The following is a 16,543-nucleotide window of genomic DNA, read 5'->3' on the forward strand; positions in this document are numbered from 1 at the left end:
CCCGCCTTCAGGACCGTGGTTTGCAGGGCAGGAGTGAGCAAGCACATTCAGAAGTGCAAATCTCCCCAGCCTCTGGTGTGTGGAGTGTGTGGAGTGTGGAGTGTGTGGAGCACGAGAGCTTGGCCCCAAGGCTGGACACAGGAGACACTGGTACAGAATGCTGAGCCCTGCCCAGCCCCTTCTGCTGCCATCCTCCTCACCAGGATTTTATGTCCTTTATCTACAGTTCTCCTGAAATGCCCTGATGGCGAGGGCATAAGAGCCTGGAAATGAACTCCCCTGGGCTCTGCTGCATGCCTCTGGGGCATCTCTGTTCCTGGTAATCAAAGGGAGCCAGACGCACAGACTCTGCTCTGATGTGTGTTCCTGCCTTGGCCAGGGGCATCCAGCGCCAACTGGTCATTGGGTCCCTCCCCACCCCCTGTTCTGCTCACCTCATCTGTCCTATGAGATCCCAGGAAATGAAACGGGGTACCCAAAGATGAGGCGTGGGGAACGGGTTGGGGTGAGGCTGGGGGCCAGATGCAAAGCTTCCCTGCTGGGCCCCACCACCTCTGACCACCCTAGCCCAACTGCAGATAAAAGGGGGCGGTCCTGCTTCCCTGCCATGGTGACCCTGGCTGTTCGGGTCCTCACAGAGGTGGGGCTTGACAGCAGTGTATTTATCCTTGTCCCTGTCTCAGGGTCACCGTGTCAAGTCCCCAAAGAGGGAGGGAGGAAGTTCAGCCAGTGTTAACACCATATAGATGGAGAGATAATGGGCTGCCCTGGATCAGGGCACAAACAGACCTCAGCATTTATTGTGTCTTCTCCAGCCCTCCCGTGAGAGGCAGGGGTGGGGGGCAGGGCAGAGGGCAGGGAGGAAACAAGGCTCTTAAAGCCTCAATCATCCAAGGGTAGGAGGGAGGTCCAGAGGAAGGGCCTGGGAGAAGGGGTGAATCTGCACCAGGGGATGCCCCTGGGGACAAGGGAGGAGGAGCACCAAACATGGGGGGTCCCTGGGTATGGCAAAGGAGAGGAAGTAGTGAGGCAGGCCTCGGGGGCCAGTTTGGGACAGTGCTCACCCAGGCCTCTGGATTCTCCCCACACCAACTGATGCATGAGGCAGGGGGGAGGAGGGGAGACACCAAGATGAGGGCAGTGGTGTGGACACCTCATCCCCAGCATCCCAAACATGGACAGGGAGGCTTCTAGGCCTGATGCAGGTTGCTCTTCTGGTTTCAAGTGTGTTAATGGCCCCAGACATCCACAGGAGACCCAAAGCTGAGGATGCGGTTCTCTGGACCCTGCCTTCTGGATAGGTGAGCCCCTCTTTCCAGTCTGAGTAGGGGCTCCTACTCAGGGCCTGGACCTCTCGTCCACTCCTCCTGCTGTGACCTCGCTCACTCTCTCGAAGAGAATTCAGACTCCTGAGAAAATCCTTAAAGTGAGTCTGCTCTGACCACCCCCCCCACACCCCATCTTTCCTCTCCTGCTCTCTGGCCCAATCTGGTTCACCCCCCGGGGAGGCCAGTCATCCTGGGAAAGGGTCCCCTCAGTGCCCTGGACCCCCATTTTGGGGCATGCAGTCTGAGGGAGCCCCTTCTGGGGTTGGTAGGGAGTTGGGTTTGGCATTAGGCAGCAGGGCCCCCTGGCTCCCCTGGCACTCTGGGCTGTAATAGAAGGAAAAGAGGCGGAAAGAGGGCCGCAGTTCCCCCCGAATGCTGTCCAGGATGTGGGTGAAGGTGGGCCGCAGGCGTGGGTTCTGCTGCCAGCAGCGGCTCATCAGTTCTTGCCTGGTGGGGTGGGGGCAGCATGAGAGGCCAGCTGGCACAAGGGGGACCATGGGGGACTCCATTGGGAGGGCCATAGGGGGTAAACAGTTGTAGTGGGGATTTAGAGGAGGAAGCCTCAGAGCTGGGGACCAGTGGACAGAGGAGGCAGGCCGGAATCATGGTGGCAGGGCAGGGTAGACAGAGCAGCAATGAGGAAGGGGTGGGGCAAGAGTGACTTACAGCTGAAGGGGACAGCTCTCCAGCTCTTCCAGGACCCCACCATCCATGACAAACTTGAGCACCTGCTCGTTGGATAAACCCTGGTAGGGCTGTTCAGCTAGGGTCACGATCTCCCAGAGCACCACCCCGAAGGACCTGGAGGACACGCAGAAGGGCCTAAGCCCAGCACCTTGCATGCTGCTCAGTGCACCCAGGCCTCTCCCCGGACCCCGCCTCCACATCCCCTGAGCCCTCTGCTCCAGCCAGGCCCCACCAAACATCCGAATGTGTGGTGAAGATTCCATCTTTGAGGGACTCGGGGGCCATCCAGCGCACGGGCAGCAGCCCCTTCCCGCCCTTGCGGTAATAGTCTGTCTCGTACACGTCTCGAGTCATCCCGAAGTCTGGAAAGTGAAGGTGGGCAGGTATGGGGCGGCAGGACCACACACCAGCCCCTGCCCCCAGGATACTTCTCCCAGCCCTCTCCTCCTTCCTGGCCTCCAAGAATCCCGGAGGTAAGGGCTCGAAGAACCTCAGAGATCACCCCACTACAACCCCTCTGGCCTCGGAAGAAGCCTGAGATCCAGGGTGGGGGCTGTCAGGGACAGAGCTGTGGGCCAGGCCTGGGTCTCCTAGCTTAGCTTAAGAAGAGTTGCTCTACTCCCCAGGCTGCCCCCCACCCACCTGGCACCCTTGTACCCCCAATCTTTTTTTTTAATCCTTTTTTTAAAATTTATTTATGAGAGAGAGAGAGAGAGAGAGAGGCAGAGAGAGAAGCAGGCTCCATGCCGGGAGCCCGATGTGGGACTAGATTCCGGGTCTCCAGGATCGCGCCCTGGGCCAAAGGCAGGCGCCAAACCTCTGAGCCACCCAGGGATCCCCCTGTACCCCCAATCTTGACGGTGAAGTCTTGGGACACCATGCAGTTTCTGGCTGCCAGGTCTCGATGCACAAACTTGTTGGCAGCGAGGTAAGCCATGCCATCTGCAATCTCACCAGCCATCTGGATCATATCTCCCAGTGCTGGCCGTGGGAGCCCAGGGTTGTTCTAGAGCCAAGAGAGGGGGCTGGTGACGAGGGTACCTAGAGCTTGGACTCCTGCCCAGGGATCCCCCCCTCCAACTGTGCCCAAGTCTTCTCCAACTCCCCCAGCCCCTTTGCTCAGGGTACTCCTGGTCTCTACCTCTGCCTCAGGCCGCAGAGATCGAAGATGGCTCTTGAGGTCCCCACGAGTCATTAACTCCATGATGACCAGAGTTGGCTGGCCTTGAGACACAACACCCAGGAGACGTACCTAGGATGGACAAAGAGTCTGGTTGCAGGTCTACCCAGGTCCCCTTGACCAGCTGGCCAAAATGTTGACCTGCTGTGACCACAACCTGAGCCAGACACCAACCCAGCCCCTAAACCCAACCATGGCCATAACCCTAATCCTGATCTAACAATGACCCTAACTCTAACCCATGACCTTGATCATAACTATCATTCTAATCTTCACGATTCCAATTCTGACCTTGAGCCTTATCATGATCCTAATAATGATCTGAACACTCAATATTGACCCCCACCCATGACTGATTTCAGCCCTAGCCATAATTCTACCATGGCCCCAGCATGACCTGGTTTTGACTCTAATCCTAACCATGACTTTTACCTCAATTAGGATCTTAACCATATTCCTAACCCTGACCTTGATGGTACCCTGATCTCATCCTTGGCCCTTTCCTTCTTATCATATGACTTTCATCCTAGTTATGACCCTACCTTGGCAATGTCCCCTAGCATCCCTTACCACATGGTGACACTTGAATGCCTTCATGACAGAGGCTTCCTTGAGGAACTCAATGCGTTCTCGTGGGCTGGCCAGCTCATTCACTGTCTTCAGGGCCACGGGTGTAGACTCCTCTCCAGCCTCTAGTCCTTGTGCCAGGCCTTCATATACCATCCCAAAGGAGCCCTGGCCCAGCTCTCGGATTATGGAGATCTGCTCCCGAGGCACCTCCCACTCATCAGGGATGTACACTAAGAGGAGGTGGGGTCACCAGGAGAGAACACTGCTCTCTGCCACGCCCCCACCCACCTCTCTCCTCTTCAGAAGGGCTTGGGTCCCAAGGCTGTCTTCTCTAAGAATATCTCCTCCCCTTCTGTCCACACACCTGTCCACCCACTCCCAGACCTACTATCAGAGGCGCTGAAGTACTCCGGATTCACAGAGGCATAGAGGGTGCTGTTTCTGCAAGGGGAGGTGAGGAATTGTCCTCAGGAAGGAAGGAGCAATGTCAGAGGACAAGAAAGAGGGTACTGCAAGGGGGAGGGAAGTTACTGACCATACTCCCTCCCATCCCTGATCAGGGTGACTTTCCAAGCTGGCCTTGGTCCTTGTCCTGGGATCTGGGATTGGACAGGCTGGCAATAGGGAGCACAGGAAGAGGGCAGCTCCTGCCTCCTCAGGTAGTCCTTAGAAGCCTACCTCCTTTTCCCTCTTGTGTTCAGCCGCAGGGGCATCTGGCACCAACTATCCCAGGGCACACAGTGAGTCTCCTGTCTCTTCTCCCACTTTATTGACTGAGAACATGAGGACTAATAGTCCCAGTGTGCCTAGACTGGGGAGTCTCAGGAGGTGGGACCTCCACTGGTAAGGTAGGGGAAAGTCCGGGCAAATGGGTGGAGTCGGTCACCTAGACTGAGAGGTGTGTCTCCTCCATGCTGCCCCAGGGGATGCGTTATTGCTTCTAAGGAACATCCTCTGTGCTGTCTCATATACCACCCGCAGGTGGCACTGACCTTGTGAGAGGGCTGGGGGAGAAGGGGGTGGGAACCTGGGCATCGTCACCTCTTCCTGCCGTAGAAGAAACCGAGGGCGGCAAGAATGATGAACAGCATGAGCCCCACGGGGGTGACAGTGAGAAGGACGTGCAGCCCCCCGGAGTCTTCCTCCTCTGGTGGTCAGAGGGCAGCAGATGGTAGAGTCAAAGATGGAGAAGTCAGAGGGTAGAAGACAATTCTGTTTTCACCGGGGAAGTGAGAACAGGGGAGGAATGGGGGTGGAGTGGCCACCCGGTTCCTGTGGTTTCCACCACAGGCAATGTGGCTGGGGACCCAGCTGGGACTATGGGAGCGCAGGTCTGGGACATAGGCCATGTCTACCTGGGCCGGGGACGTAGAAAGCGATACTTTCTGTCCAGGAGCCGTTGCCAGCCAGCGAGGTTGCCCGAACTCTGGCGGAGTAGTTTCCAGGGGGCAGCAGGGCCAGCTGGACACCCCCAAATTTGGCATATCGTAGGCGGGACACACATAGCACTGTGGCCTCCTGGGGGCAATACAGAAGAGCTGGCTGGGAAGAGGATGGAGGCACTACTTGGGTCCAGGTTTGGGGTCTTCCTGGGGTACCTACCTCTCCCAAGCGGCGGTACTTGATTTCATACTTGAGGATGAGTCCGTTGGGGTCAGGTGGCTCCAGCCAGCGCAGGAGGACACTGCTTTTGCTGGCTGCCTCCCAGGCCACCTTCCCTGGGATGCCATCAGCTTCTCCTGTGGGAGAGGGCATCAGCCAGCCCAACCCCACTGTTTCAGAGTCAGGATCAAACGCAAGGGGGCTAAACGGGGGAGGGGGGTGTCCAGGAAGCTCGGGACTTATGGGCACTGAGAGGAGAGCCAGGCTGTGGACTGATCCAGAGGTCCCACTCGCTAGTTGGAGCATTAAGTGGGTAGAGTTCTTGAGCCGGTGGCACGAGCGGGGACACCTACTGTGCGGCATGGTGCGCGCGAAGACGAACGTGGCCGCGCTGCAGCCCACGGTGTGAGCCGCGTGGTTGCAGGCATGGATGTCGATACGATATTCCGTAAAGTGGCGCAGACCACTCAACACTGCTCGCTCCCGGGGCACTTTGTCTTCCTGGATCTCGAAATCCGAGCTGTTGCCCCCAAGCCGGAGCGCCCCGGCGGCCCGGCGGTGCCTCCCCGCGTGTCTGGGGAGGGCGCGAGTCAGACGCACGGCCGCGCCCCGGCCCCCCTCCCCCCGCCCTCAGCCCCGCCCGGCTCACCTTTGAGGGCTCTTATTGACGGACGTCACCTTCCAGGGGGACCTGGGGAGACCGAGGAGGGCCGGTTCAGGCCCCGCCCCATCCCCCTGCCCAGCGAGACCCGCCCCTCCCCGCCGCCCGAGCCCGCCCTGCCCCCGGATCCCGCCGCACTTGGGGATGGTGATGGCGTTGTGCAGGAAGTTTTCGAACTTCTTCTGGAACGAGGCCTCTTGCGCCTCCAGCGGCGGCAGGACCTGCCCAGGCGGTGGGTGCTGGCAAGGGCAGCAGCCCGGCTCCATCTCGGCTTCGAGTTCACCGTCCTCGCGGTCGAAGCGCGGGTCGTTGTTGCTGGTGGGCAGCCGCAGGCCTGGCGCAGCGCGGGGAGAGACCCGGTCAGACGCTGGTACCGCGCCCCGGGCCAGCGCCCCCGACCCTCAGGCCCGGGCTGCTCCCCGCGCACCGCGGTGGCAGTAGTCGTTGAGATAGAGGTCGCCGTCCTCCGCCAGACGCTGCCACAGCACCAGGTAGTAGGTGATATTCCCGTTGCGCTGAATCGGTGGCTTCCAACGCACCAGCAGGTGGGACGAGGAATTGGACGTGGAGATGACATCCTGGGGCACAGTGGGCGCTGGGGAAGTAAGCAGGGTGTGGCTGAGGGGAGGTGGATCCCCCTTTCAAGTCCTGACCAGTAATGGGTTCCTCTTTGAGGTCCAAGCATCCCTGACCCTCAACCTCCCCTTCCTGGAACTCAGAATCCTGGCCCTCCCATGTTCCTCCAAGGCCCTTGAATGGGCTCAAGTCCCCCTGCACAACCCAGCCACAGCTTCCCTAGGACCTAGGCGAATGCCCCCTGTTCTTTCTAGGACTCAAGCATCTGGCTTCCCAATCTCTAGGGGCCAGGTGTTCAGCAACCCAGCTTCTCTATTTCGGGTGCTGGGTTCCCTCATTCTCATTAGGACTTGGGCATCTAGCTCCCACCCCCTTCAGAGTCTTCAGCCTACCCGCAGGCAGGGTTCGGAGGTAGACAATGGGGCTCTGGGCTCCTTGGTGGGGGCTGTCCTCAGCAGTGGTCAGTGTGATGGCCCGTACAAACACTGCATATTGTGTCCAGGGCTTGAGGGGTGCTAGAGTCACCCCGGGTTCTTGGGTGCGGCTTAAGGGCAGCTCCACATCCAGCAGGTTCCAGCTCTGGGTTCCACAGGCATCTGGACCTGTGTGCTCTGTGGCATTCTGGAATGGGCTGAAAACCGCATCCCTGGAGCTGAGGGGTGGCTCAGCCCCACCCCAGTTTCTAGCAACCCCTCCTCTCTGAGACTGTCATCATTCTTCTTCCAGTATGCTTGAAGGCATCCTGCTTTTGGGGAGCACTCACTCACTGAGTATGCTCAGAGCTGGGATTGAGACAGGACCCACAGCATGTCTGAGTGAGCATAGCTACAGCCAGGCTGCAAGGCAGTGATGCTAGGGGAACTTCCTGAAGGACCCCTAAGATTCTCTATCTTTTGAGCCCAGAGGCAGGTGGATATAGTTGTGTGGATTGTGAGTTGCACAAGCCAGGCAGGGGATGCACACTGCCAGACCCTGTTAGTGCTCCTCAAAGTGTGGTCCATCGACCAGAAGATTCAGGATTACCTGTGAGCTTGTTAGAAATGCAGATTCACAGGCTCTCCAGGACTAACTGAATCAGAATCTATGAGGGTGGGACCCAAGAATTTGTAGTTAGCAAATCCTCTAGCTTCCCATGCTGGAGACCTGCACCTACCACTGAAGCTCAGGAGAGCCTTGGCCATTGAGCCGGCCTCCCACCATTGACTTCTCCCTTTCCTCCCATGCCAGGCCCCTGTGCTAGTGGGAAACTAATACCTCTCAGTTTTAGTTCACAGGAATGCTTCCAAGCCAGGTGGCTCCCATCTTCTGTCTACCAGGGACGGGAGTACTCCTTACTGCTGCACTCCCAGCTTGCCATCCCAAGCCCACCTCTCCTCTAAGAATTTTAGTTTTGATTCCTAGCCATGCTTTTGGAGAAATCTTTCCTGTGGTCTAACCACTATCCCTCCTGCTATGGTCAGTACGCTTTCTCCAAAGAAAAGAACAGCCCTTTGTCCTTGGCTGTTGCTGCTGACTCCCCTCCTCAGACTTTAATGAAATGCTGGCAGAGCTACGGATAAAACCGGCCAAATTAGTGGGTACTCCCCAAACCGCTGCTGGGGCAGGAGCGTGTGGTCAGTACGGAACATTAGCATAGTGAATTGAAGTTTAATTATCCAAGCCTTCCCAGGAGGGCGCCTCTCTTGATCTCTCAGAAGTTCTGACCTTCCATTTCACTGGTGAGGTGAAACTGAGGCACGGAGAGGTGAATAAAGTGAGGGGAGAGCCAGACATGGGCCCTACAAGGGAGTGAGACTTCGGGGTCCCCGCTTCTTGCTTCTCTACAGCCTCGCTGCACCCTGCTCTCACCCGACCGCTTTTGGGAACAGATTGGCCTGGTTGGTTCTGACCCCGCCCCAGCATATTCTGGCCCCGCTCCAAGGGGGCTCTGGCCCCGCCCCCGCCCCACGTGGTTCTGGTCCCGCCCGGCCCACTCTGGCCCCGCCCCATTCCGGCCCCGGCCCGCACTCACGACTCCTTGTAGTACACGATGAAGCTGAGCAGGTCCCGAGCCTCCAGCGGCTCGTAGCGCTCCCAGCGCAGCAAGATGCTGTCAGCTTGCGTCACGTTGGACACGAAGCGCAGGGTGCGAGTTTGGCCTGGGCGGGGCGGGGCGGGGCGGGGGGCCAACACCTGTCAGCCGCCTTCGTCTCCACCTGAGTCGCCTACTCCCGCGTCTCCACTCTGACCCCGCGGGTGCCACTCCCCACGCGGCCTCGTTAGAGAACCTATCACGTTGTCCCGTCAAATGTCCCCTCCCGCCCGGGTGCGTGTCGGAGGTCTTTCAGTGTGCGCGCCTGGGGATTCTGGGCGCCCTGTCTCCGGGGTTGGGGCATTGGGCCTTACAGGCGGCGCGGTCTCCGTTGGTGCGGGGGTTGATCTCAGCCTTGTTTTGCCGTCCCCGCGTGCCGGTCACCTCTTCCAGGCGGTAGATGTGCTCCAAGCAGAGGCGAGGGTTGAAAGCGAAGTATATCTTGCCCACGGGAATGGTGAGCCCCGCAGCCACCCAGGCCCCCAGCTGCTGTAGGTTCTGGTTGTCCAGCACATACAGGGTGTAGTTCCTGGGGGAGGTCGAGGCGCCTTGTGCTGCAGGGAGGTGGGGGCGAGGGGTGGGGAACAGGGGTGCCCCATGGGTCCCTCCTAGAGGGGCTGTGCTGGGAGCACAGAGGAGGAGGGCACTCAGCCTGGGGCTGTGCTTCTCCAGCTGGAGTGTGGGCACTCCTAGGGGTCCATGTTAGTTTGGGGGAGACATGAGAAACCACTTGGCTGGTTGGTCATTAAGAAAATTCTCTGGAACACCAATAAAAATTAATTTATTAAAAAAAAAGGAAAATTCTCTGGGGGCACCTGGGTGGCTCAGTCCATTGAGCACCCTCTTGATTTTGGCTCAGGTCATGATCTCCCGGTCCTGAGATCAAGCCCCACCTCAGGCTCCAGGTGTGAAGCCTGCTAAAGATTCTCTCTCCCTCTGCTCCCTCCCCCACACTCAAATAAACAAATAAATAACTCTGTATTTTGAAAATCCTAGCTGGTACAGATAGGTCTTGACTGGTAGGTGGCAGGGATAGGTTTCAGACCCAGGCCATCTTGCTCTGCAGCTGAGAGTATCACAGAACATAGCCAACCTATACGCAGTTTGATGTCACCATAACTTGTATAGTATACACTGTGTTCCGGCACTGTTTTAAGTGCTTTACACATAACAATGTAAGTAATATTCACAACAGTCTTAAGAAATAAGTACTGTTAAGTGAATCCCATTTTACAGATGAGAAAATTGAGGACAAGAGAAGTTAAGTTAATCTACCCAGTGTCACACAAATAGCACACAGCAGAGCTGATTCCAGAGCCCATGCTCTTTCCCCCTGTTGTGGGGGTGTTAGGAAGGAAATGTGATAGAGGGAGCTGGTCAGAGGCTGTTTCTGCCCCTTACCCATCCACCATGGCGTCCCCTCGGATGAGTTTGAGGTTCTTGAAAAAGCCCAGGGACACGAGGGCAAAGGAGTGCTTGATCTTGAGGAAGCCAGTGATGGTCTCTATCAGCCCCAGGCTCTGTTGCAGCTCCAGCTCTAGGTTGTCTGGAAATGGGGAAGACAGGGCTGGAGCAGGGTGGGGAAAGTGATGGAACTGTATGTATGGCCGCCAGGGGTGAGGGGGTAGGGGGAAGGTGCTGACTAGGGGTGCCAGGAGGGGGACCCTCAGGACTGGGACCCGGGGTGATGGAAAGCAGTGCTTTAGCTGGGTCACTGTAGGGGCCATGACTGGGAGGAGAGGTGTGGGCCCGAGGAAGGTACTGACAGCCCTGGCGGAGGTTGATGATGAGGCTCCCCTCCACGTGGGTGCAGCCTGCCAGGTCCTGTGCCGCCTGCGTGGAGTCGATGGTCTTGGTACCCACCTTGCACTCTTTGGGGCACAGCCCCTCACACTTGTGGCAGAACATGCTAGCAGGGGCAAGTGGAGGATGTGGAATGAGCCCTGGACCAGTGTGGACCTCCTCACTGATCCAAGAGTGCCCCCATCCCCTGACACTCACCTGCTGCCGTTGCGGGTAAAGCCCGGAGGGCACTGGGCCAGGCAGCTGCCCTCGTGGATGCCAAAGATGGAGGTGCGGCCGGGCACAGAGCGCAGGCTGGCACAGCGCTCTGCCGTGACACAGCGCCAGGACTCGTGCTGGTAGGTGCCTGGAGGGCAGGCCCGGTGGCAGGCACCCTGGAAGTAGAGGTGGCGACAGGCGACGCAGGCGCGGGGGTCTTCCGGCCGGCTGCAGCCCCCCAGGCATTCAGTGTGGCAGCACTCACCCCCAGCTGTGCAGGCCAGCCCATGGGGGCAGGGACACACTGTGGACAGAGTCCTTGGTTAGGCCTCCCCCACTGGTTCTGGCGCCACCCCCTCCCCCTGGGATAGCATTATTAGTCTGCATCCAAATTCCTCCAACTCAAATGACAATGGTTACTGGCCCTCTTTTCCTCAGATGAAGCTCTTGAGGACAAGGACCATGGCTCCGCTCAGTGGCTTCCCCTCTCCCACAGCGCCTGGTTAGGGTTGTCAGAGCTCAGGACGGAGCAGTGACCTTGTCCAGCAGGGCTGCCTCTACCCAGCCTATTGTCTCGTCTAGGCCTGGTGCACAGATCCTCCCTGGGCATGGTGCCAGGGGGAACCTGCCAGCTTCTCCTGGGCAGTGAGGCCTGCGGCCAGTGGGCCTGGGAGTGTGTGCAGTGAGGGGGCGCCACTGGTCATTTTACCCATGCCCTGCCCATGCCTCTACCCTCTTCAGCTCTGTGCCCTGGGCAGGAGGTGGCCCCAAGCAGCAGTGGGTGTGTTTGGGGCCGGTGGCCCCCCAACATCCGTGGGAGTAGGGCATATGGTAGAGGTCAGCCAGGGCGTGTTGACACTGTACATGAGAGAGGACGTGCAGCCACTGTGTTTACAGCCAACAGGTAGGCATGGGGAGATGGGGCCTAGCAGATACAGCAGGGATCTGGTTACCCTCTGCCCTGTTGCCCAGGCTCTGGGGCAAAGGAGCCCTGGGTTGGGGACCCCAGATCTGCTCCTAGCCTCTGGAAGATCTTCCTTTTCTCTCCGTAACTTCTGCTTCCTCCTCCTGCTATTCCTTCCTTACATTGCTTCCCTCCTTTGCTCTGCTTCCTTCCTTCTGTTTTCTCTCCATGTGCCTGGCTTCCTAAAGAAGATCCCACCTGTTCTGTCCTTCCTGGGTCATTCCTTCTCTCCTTTCCCACCCAGCTCCTGTCCCCCCGCCCCCACCCCTGCCCCATGACAATACTGCTAGCCTGCCTGGGGTCACCTGGAACCTAGAACCCCTACAAGGGCCCAGGCACTGCTCTGGTGATTACAGGACAGCTCATTGCTCATAACAGCCCTGTGATTATTCTACAGTTGAGGGAACAGACACAGATACGCTACATGAACAAAGCCAGTGGAGTAGTAGAGCTGACACTGGGGCCCAGGCTGTCTGGCTTTGTACTTAACCACTGCCCCATTGGGTTCCTGTGCCTTGGCCCTGGGGCCAGCCCTGCCCACCCTGCACCTGTCCTTTCCCCTTTCCCTGACTCCCAAATGCTGTCTTGCCCAGTCCCTTGACAGCCTTCTGCTAACTCAGTTATTGTACTTTTCTGACCTTCCGTTCCCTCAAGTGCAAGATGGGAACAGAGAGAGGACCCGTCTCACAGGACCAGTGAGGATTAAGGGCTGCAGGGTGGTGGGGACCCATGCCATCCTATGGCCGCCCAGCCCTCCCCACCCCACCCCCCGCTCCTGGTGCCACCTGCGTGTGTTCTGGGTTGGTGCCTACCTCTCTGGCAGTGGCTGGAGGTCCAGCATCTGTAGTCGGTGTGCCCACTGAAGGTGGTCCTGGCGCAGGGCTGGCCGGTGGCACCCAGCACGCCGGGGCACACGTCGGCACACTCCTCACGCAGTTTGTTGCCCACGATGTGGTTGGCGCTGGGCGAGGGCTGCAGCAGCCCCCAGTCGATGGTGGAGAGATGACAGAGCTCCTGGTTCTTCTCTACCCGCACGGCCCCGCGCAGCACGGCCCCCAGCGCCAGCAGCCCCACGTCCCGCAGGTGCGGCATCTCATAGACCACCAGCGCATAACCCAGGAAGAGGCGGGCGCCGCGCACGACCGCGAGGTTGGGGAAGAGGTCCCGCAGGCTCTCCAGGCCGTACACGCGGAAGAGCAGCAGGTAGTCAGTGACCTGAGTGAGGCGCGGGAAGCTGAGGCCGCGGAAGTCCTCGCCCGTGGCCGTGAACATGAGCAGGATCTGCAGATGGCCCTCCACCACGCTGCAGTTCTCCAGCCGGCGCAGCTCTGCCACCTCTGAGCGGATGTCCAGGCTGGGGCACACTGGGGGCACAGGTCAGAGGCAGCCATCAGCACGCCGTGGGCTGAGCACCCGGTCCTGCCCTGGCAGCTTTGGAGGAGGGGGACCCTGCTTGGGAGCAGAGCTCTATTGTGGCCTCCTCCCTGGGTCTCCGAGGGTTGAGGCTCGTGGCAGCTTGAAGGTTGGACATGGGCAAACGTGCTCCCCTTCCCTCCCCAGCCTGCCTCACTCCTCAGGGCATTACCACTTCATTCCTCTGAATCCAGAGTCTCCTTCGACTCCTGTCCTCTGCTCCCCACCCTGTGGGCTAAACCTTTAAATGACAGCATATCCAACCACTTGTTACTACCTTTGCAGCTGGCACCATCCCTTTCTCCTGGGTAAACAGCAGTGGCTTCCTTGATGGTCCCCCCACTTCCACCCTTGTCCCCCCCGCCCCTATCTGCTCTGCATTGTAGAGCCAAGGGGATCTTCTCAAAACAGGTTGGATCTTGTTCCTCCACCCCATGGTGGCCCCCATCTCACTGACTGACTGAAAGCTCAAGTCCTTACCTCAGCTGGCAAGGCCTCTACAGCTTCTCTGACCCCATGTCCCCTCCCTCTCTTCAGCCACACTGACTTTTTTGCTGTTCCTCAAGCAAGCCAGCCAAGCTTCTGCTCTGGGGTCTTTGTACCTTCTGTTCCTTCTGGCCAGAACACTGTTCCCTCTAAAGGTCCCTCACCTCCTTTAAGTCTCCGCAGATGTCCCCTCCTCAATGAGGTCATCTCTGACCCCTCCTTTTAAACACTTCCAACCCCCCTTCCTACTTAATTTTTCTGCTTAAATCTTAACACTGGTTAATATATAATTGACTTATTTTGTTTACTGGAAGCTCCAGAAGGGCAGGTATCTTTGTATAACTCATTGCTATATCTTTGGTGCCTGGTATAGTGCCTGGCACAAAATTGGTGCTCTGTCCATACTTCATGAACAAATGAATGAGTTCTGTGGCTGAAAAGCAGAGCTTCATACACCCCACTTCCCTCCTCGGCCTGAGGGAGCTAGATGCCTGGTCACAGGCTCAGCTCTTGTCCCAAAACCGCAGGTCAAGCCCACCTTCCCTGATCCTCTGACCTGAATTAATCACTTCCCCTTTGGGCTAGGCAGCACTTGCTCTAGCACCCACAACCGCCATCTACATTTTTGTCATCCTCTAGGGAGTGGATCTCTGGAGGGCTAGGCCTTTGCTGGTCAGCACTGTGTCCCTGCGTGGTGCTCACAGTTCAGAGCTGGACCCACCAGGCACTCAGGGACTGTGTGTGTGTGTGTGTGTGTGTGTGTGTTTTTTTTTTTTTTTTAGGGACTGTGGTTTGAATTGATGGACATTTGGTTTCCAAGTCCACATCTCTCCTGGGGACCAGGGTGTGTCTGGCTTCTCTTCCTGAGGCCCCTAGGACCAGTCCCCTAAGTGGGCTAGGTACCTGGTCCATGCACTCTCACTTTGCTCCCGTCAATACCTTCCTTCCATGGCAGAAGACTCAAGTCTGAATTCTTCAGCTGGCCACTCAAGCCCTCTAGGCTCTCTAGCTCCTGCTTCCTGCCTGGCCCTCGGCATCTCCCACAGACCCAGGCCCAGTCCCTGGGCCTTACATCATATCTTCTCCCTGTTGTGAATGGTCCCTGTGCTTGGCTCTGCCCTGTCTCTGTGTGTGTGTGTGTGTGTGTGTGTGTGTGTGTCTGAGCAAGCACACACACAAAAAGTGCAAGACAGGATGAGAAAACACTTGTAGCCCTCCAGGCAAAGGCCAATCAGGCTCTACAAGGCGCCCACATGCCACTTCCCATCATGCCCCTGCCTCTCTAGGGCTCCCCTGATGGGAGTCATTTGGAAAAACAAATCCGCGACCTTCACAGATTAACCCTTGCTTGCCTCCCCTCAGGACATGGCCCTGTGCATAGCACTGGGAACGGGACATCTGGGTTCCCTGAGCAAACAACCACACCCCAGCCCCTACCCCCTCCCAGGGATGTGCTTCCCTCCTGACAACGGTGCTCCTGGCTGGCATCTGCCTTGGCGCAGCAGTGGAAGAGAGCAGGGGCGAGCAGGAGGGGCTGGTACTTGCATGCAATGCCGTCCTGACTGGCACTCTTCAGGGGACCCACTACCCCCACCCCAACCCATTTGCATCTTCCCTCTGTCTCTGTAGGAAGGGGAGACTTAGACCTGCTCCAGGAAGCCCTGAGTCTGAGGGGTCCCAGGAACCCTGAGCGGCCTCAGTCTGAAAGGGAATGGTGGCATTGGGGAAAGGCATGCTTTTAATCCTTCTCCTTTTGAAACCTGCATGCTCAGGTTCTGCCCCCACCCAGGCTCTCCGAACACCTACAAGGGCCACTTGGTCTTTATGGTCCTCCCCTTCCAGACTCTGCTCTTGGGAAGTGTCTGGCCCACAGCACTAATGAAAAGCAGCCCCCATTCCCAGTGGATGGGCCCTAGGTATGAGGGCTAGGGGATAAGGCCCTGGGGCCAGTGCCAGGGACCCCAGGCCAGCTTTCCCTCCCAACCTTTTGGACCTCAGTTCCTTGTCTGCATAATGGGTTCAGTTACCTCATGATGTCCAGTTATCAGCTACCCATCCCATCCCTGTGCCCGTTGAATTCAGTAGCTCTAGAAATGACTCCCAAGATGCTCCCCCTTGTGCCATTCTCATTGAGGCTTACTGGGATCACGGTTCCACAAGCAGGAATGGAGGACATCTGTTCATCCCTCTGTGTCAAGGCCCCTCTCACATTGCAGGGAACTGAGAGGAAACCATGTTTATCTGGGGAGCTGACTGACCTTGCTGGTGGGAAGTCCTTCCAAGAGCTAACCCCAGTCTTTATGTTACAAGGAGGTAAACACATGTGTTCTGTCTAGACACTCAGTTGTTTGGCTTCGCAGCTGGCTGGGGGATGTGGGAGGGCGAAGATGGGGCTCCCGGAGACAGTGTTGGGGGACTCACCCTCTAGTGTGTCCAAGCCAAATCCCAAGGAGAGGAGGATCACCAGCAGGCATGCGACCCATGGGCACAGACTGGGCACTGCCATTGTCCCGGTCCTGACTTCTGCAGATGGCTCCAGGGAGGAGCAGGGTCTGGCAGGCCCTGAGGGCCACAGAGATGTGGGCTTCAGCAGGGAGGGAAGGGTAGGGGCCCACCGAGGGGGCATCCCACACAGAGATACAGCAGGAGACACAAAGACAGTGACAGGCGGTGCAGATAGAGACTCAGTCTGAGCTCAGAGACAGAGGGATGAGCACCAAGATGGAGATGCCAAGGGCAGCAGAGGAGGCGCAGAGAGGCCTCCAGAGGGAGGAAGGCAGCAGGGGTGCGCAGCAAAAGGCAGTCCAGGAGGCCTACCAACCCGGAGCAAGCGCGGCACAGAAGCCTGCCCTGGAGAGCTGCGAGGACTGGCGGGGAGAGAGAGCGTCCCCGACCCACCCCCGCAGCCGCTGGGGGCCCAGAGTCGGGAGGGGCAGGGGGGCCTCCTCCTCCGGCTATCTCCGGGGCATGGGAGCCGCGCCCAGCTCCCGCCCTCCCTGCCCCA

General features: G+C 58.2%; 1 protein-coding gene across 2 annotated transcripts; it reads right to left on the bottom strand.

Moving 5' to 3' along the window:
- Positions 1 to 755: 755 nt before the first annotated feature.
- INSRR (insulin receptor related receptor) lies at positions 756 to 16,543 on the bottom strand. 2 transcript variants are annotated; one of them, XM_025997350.2, is made up of 23 exons: positions 16,361 to 16,543; positions 15,961 to 16,101; positions 12,453 to 13,004; positions 10,677 to 10,980; positions 10,442 to 10,584; positions 10,077 to 10,221; positions 8,990 to 9,204; positions 8,616 to 8,742; positions 6,997 to 7,235; positions 6,456 to 6,623; positions 6,167 to 6,362; positions 6,017 to 6,058; positions 5,721 to 5,941; positions 5,368 to 5,504; positions 5,121 to 5,283; positions 4,807 to 4,912; positions 4,154 to 4,206; positions 3,766 to 3,995; positions 3,157 to 3,267; positions 2,862 to 3,021; positions 2,248 to 2,377; positions 1,995 to 2,129; positions 756 to 1,775 (listed from the first exon to the last, which is right to left on the bottom strand). In XM_025997350.2, the coding sequence occupies exons 2-23, from the start codon at positions 16,043 to 16,045 to the stop codon at positions 1,535 to 1,537; spliced, it is 3,903 nt and encodes a 1,300-aa protein (XP_025853135.1). In that variant the 5' UTR covers positions 16,046 to 16,101; positions 16,361 to 16,543; the 3' UTR covers positions 756 to 1,534. The 2 variants fall into 2 exon arrangements, with proteins under 2 accessions (XP_025853135.1, XP_025853134.1); XM_025997349.2 differs by lacking the exon at positions 16,361 to 16,543 and having other exon boundaries at positions 15,961 to 16,290.

Source organism: Vulpes vulpes, chromosome 13 (assembly GCF_048418805.1).
Source record: "Vulpes vulpes isolate BD-2025 chromosome 13, VulVul3, whole genome shotgun sequence".
Lineage (NCBI taxonomy): Eukaryota > Metazoa > Chordata > Mammalia > Carnivora > Canidae > Vulpes > Vulpes vulpes.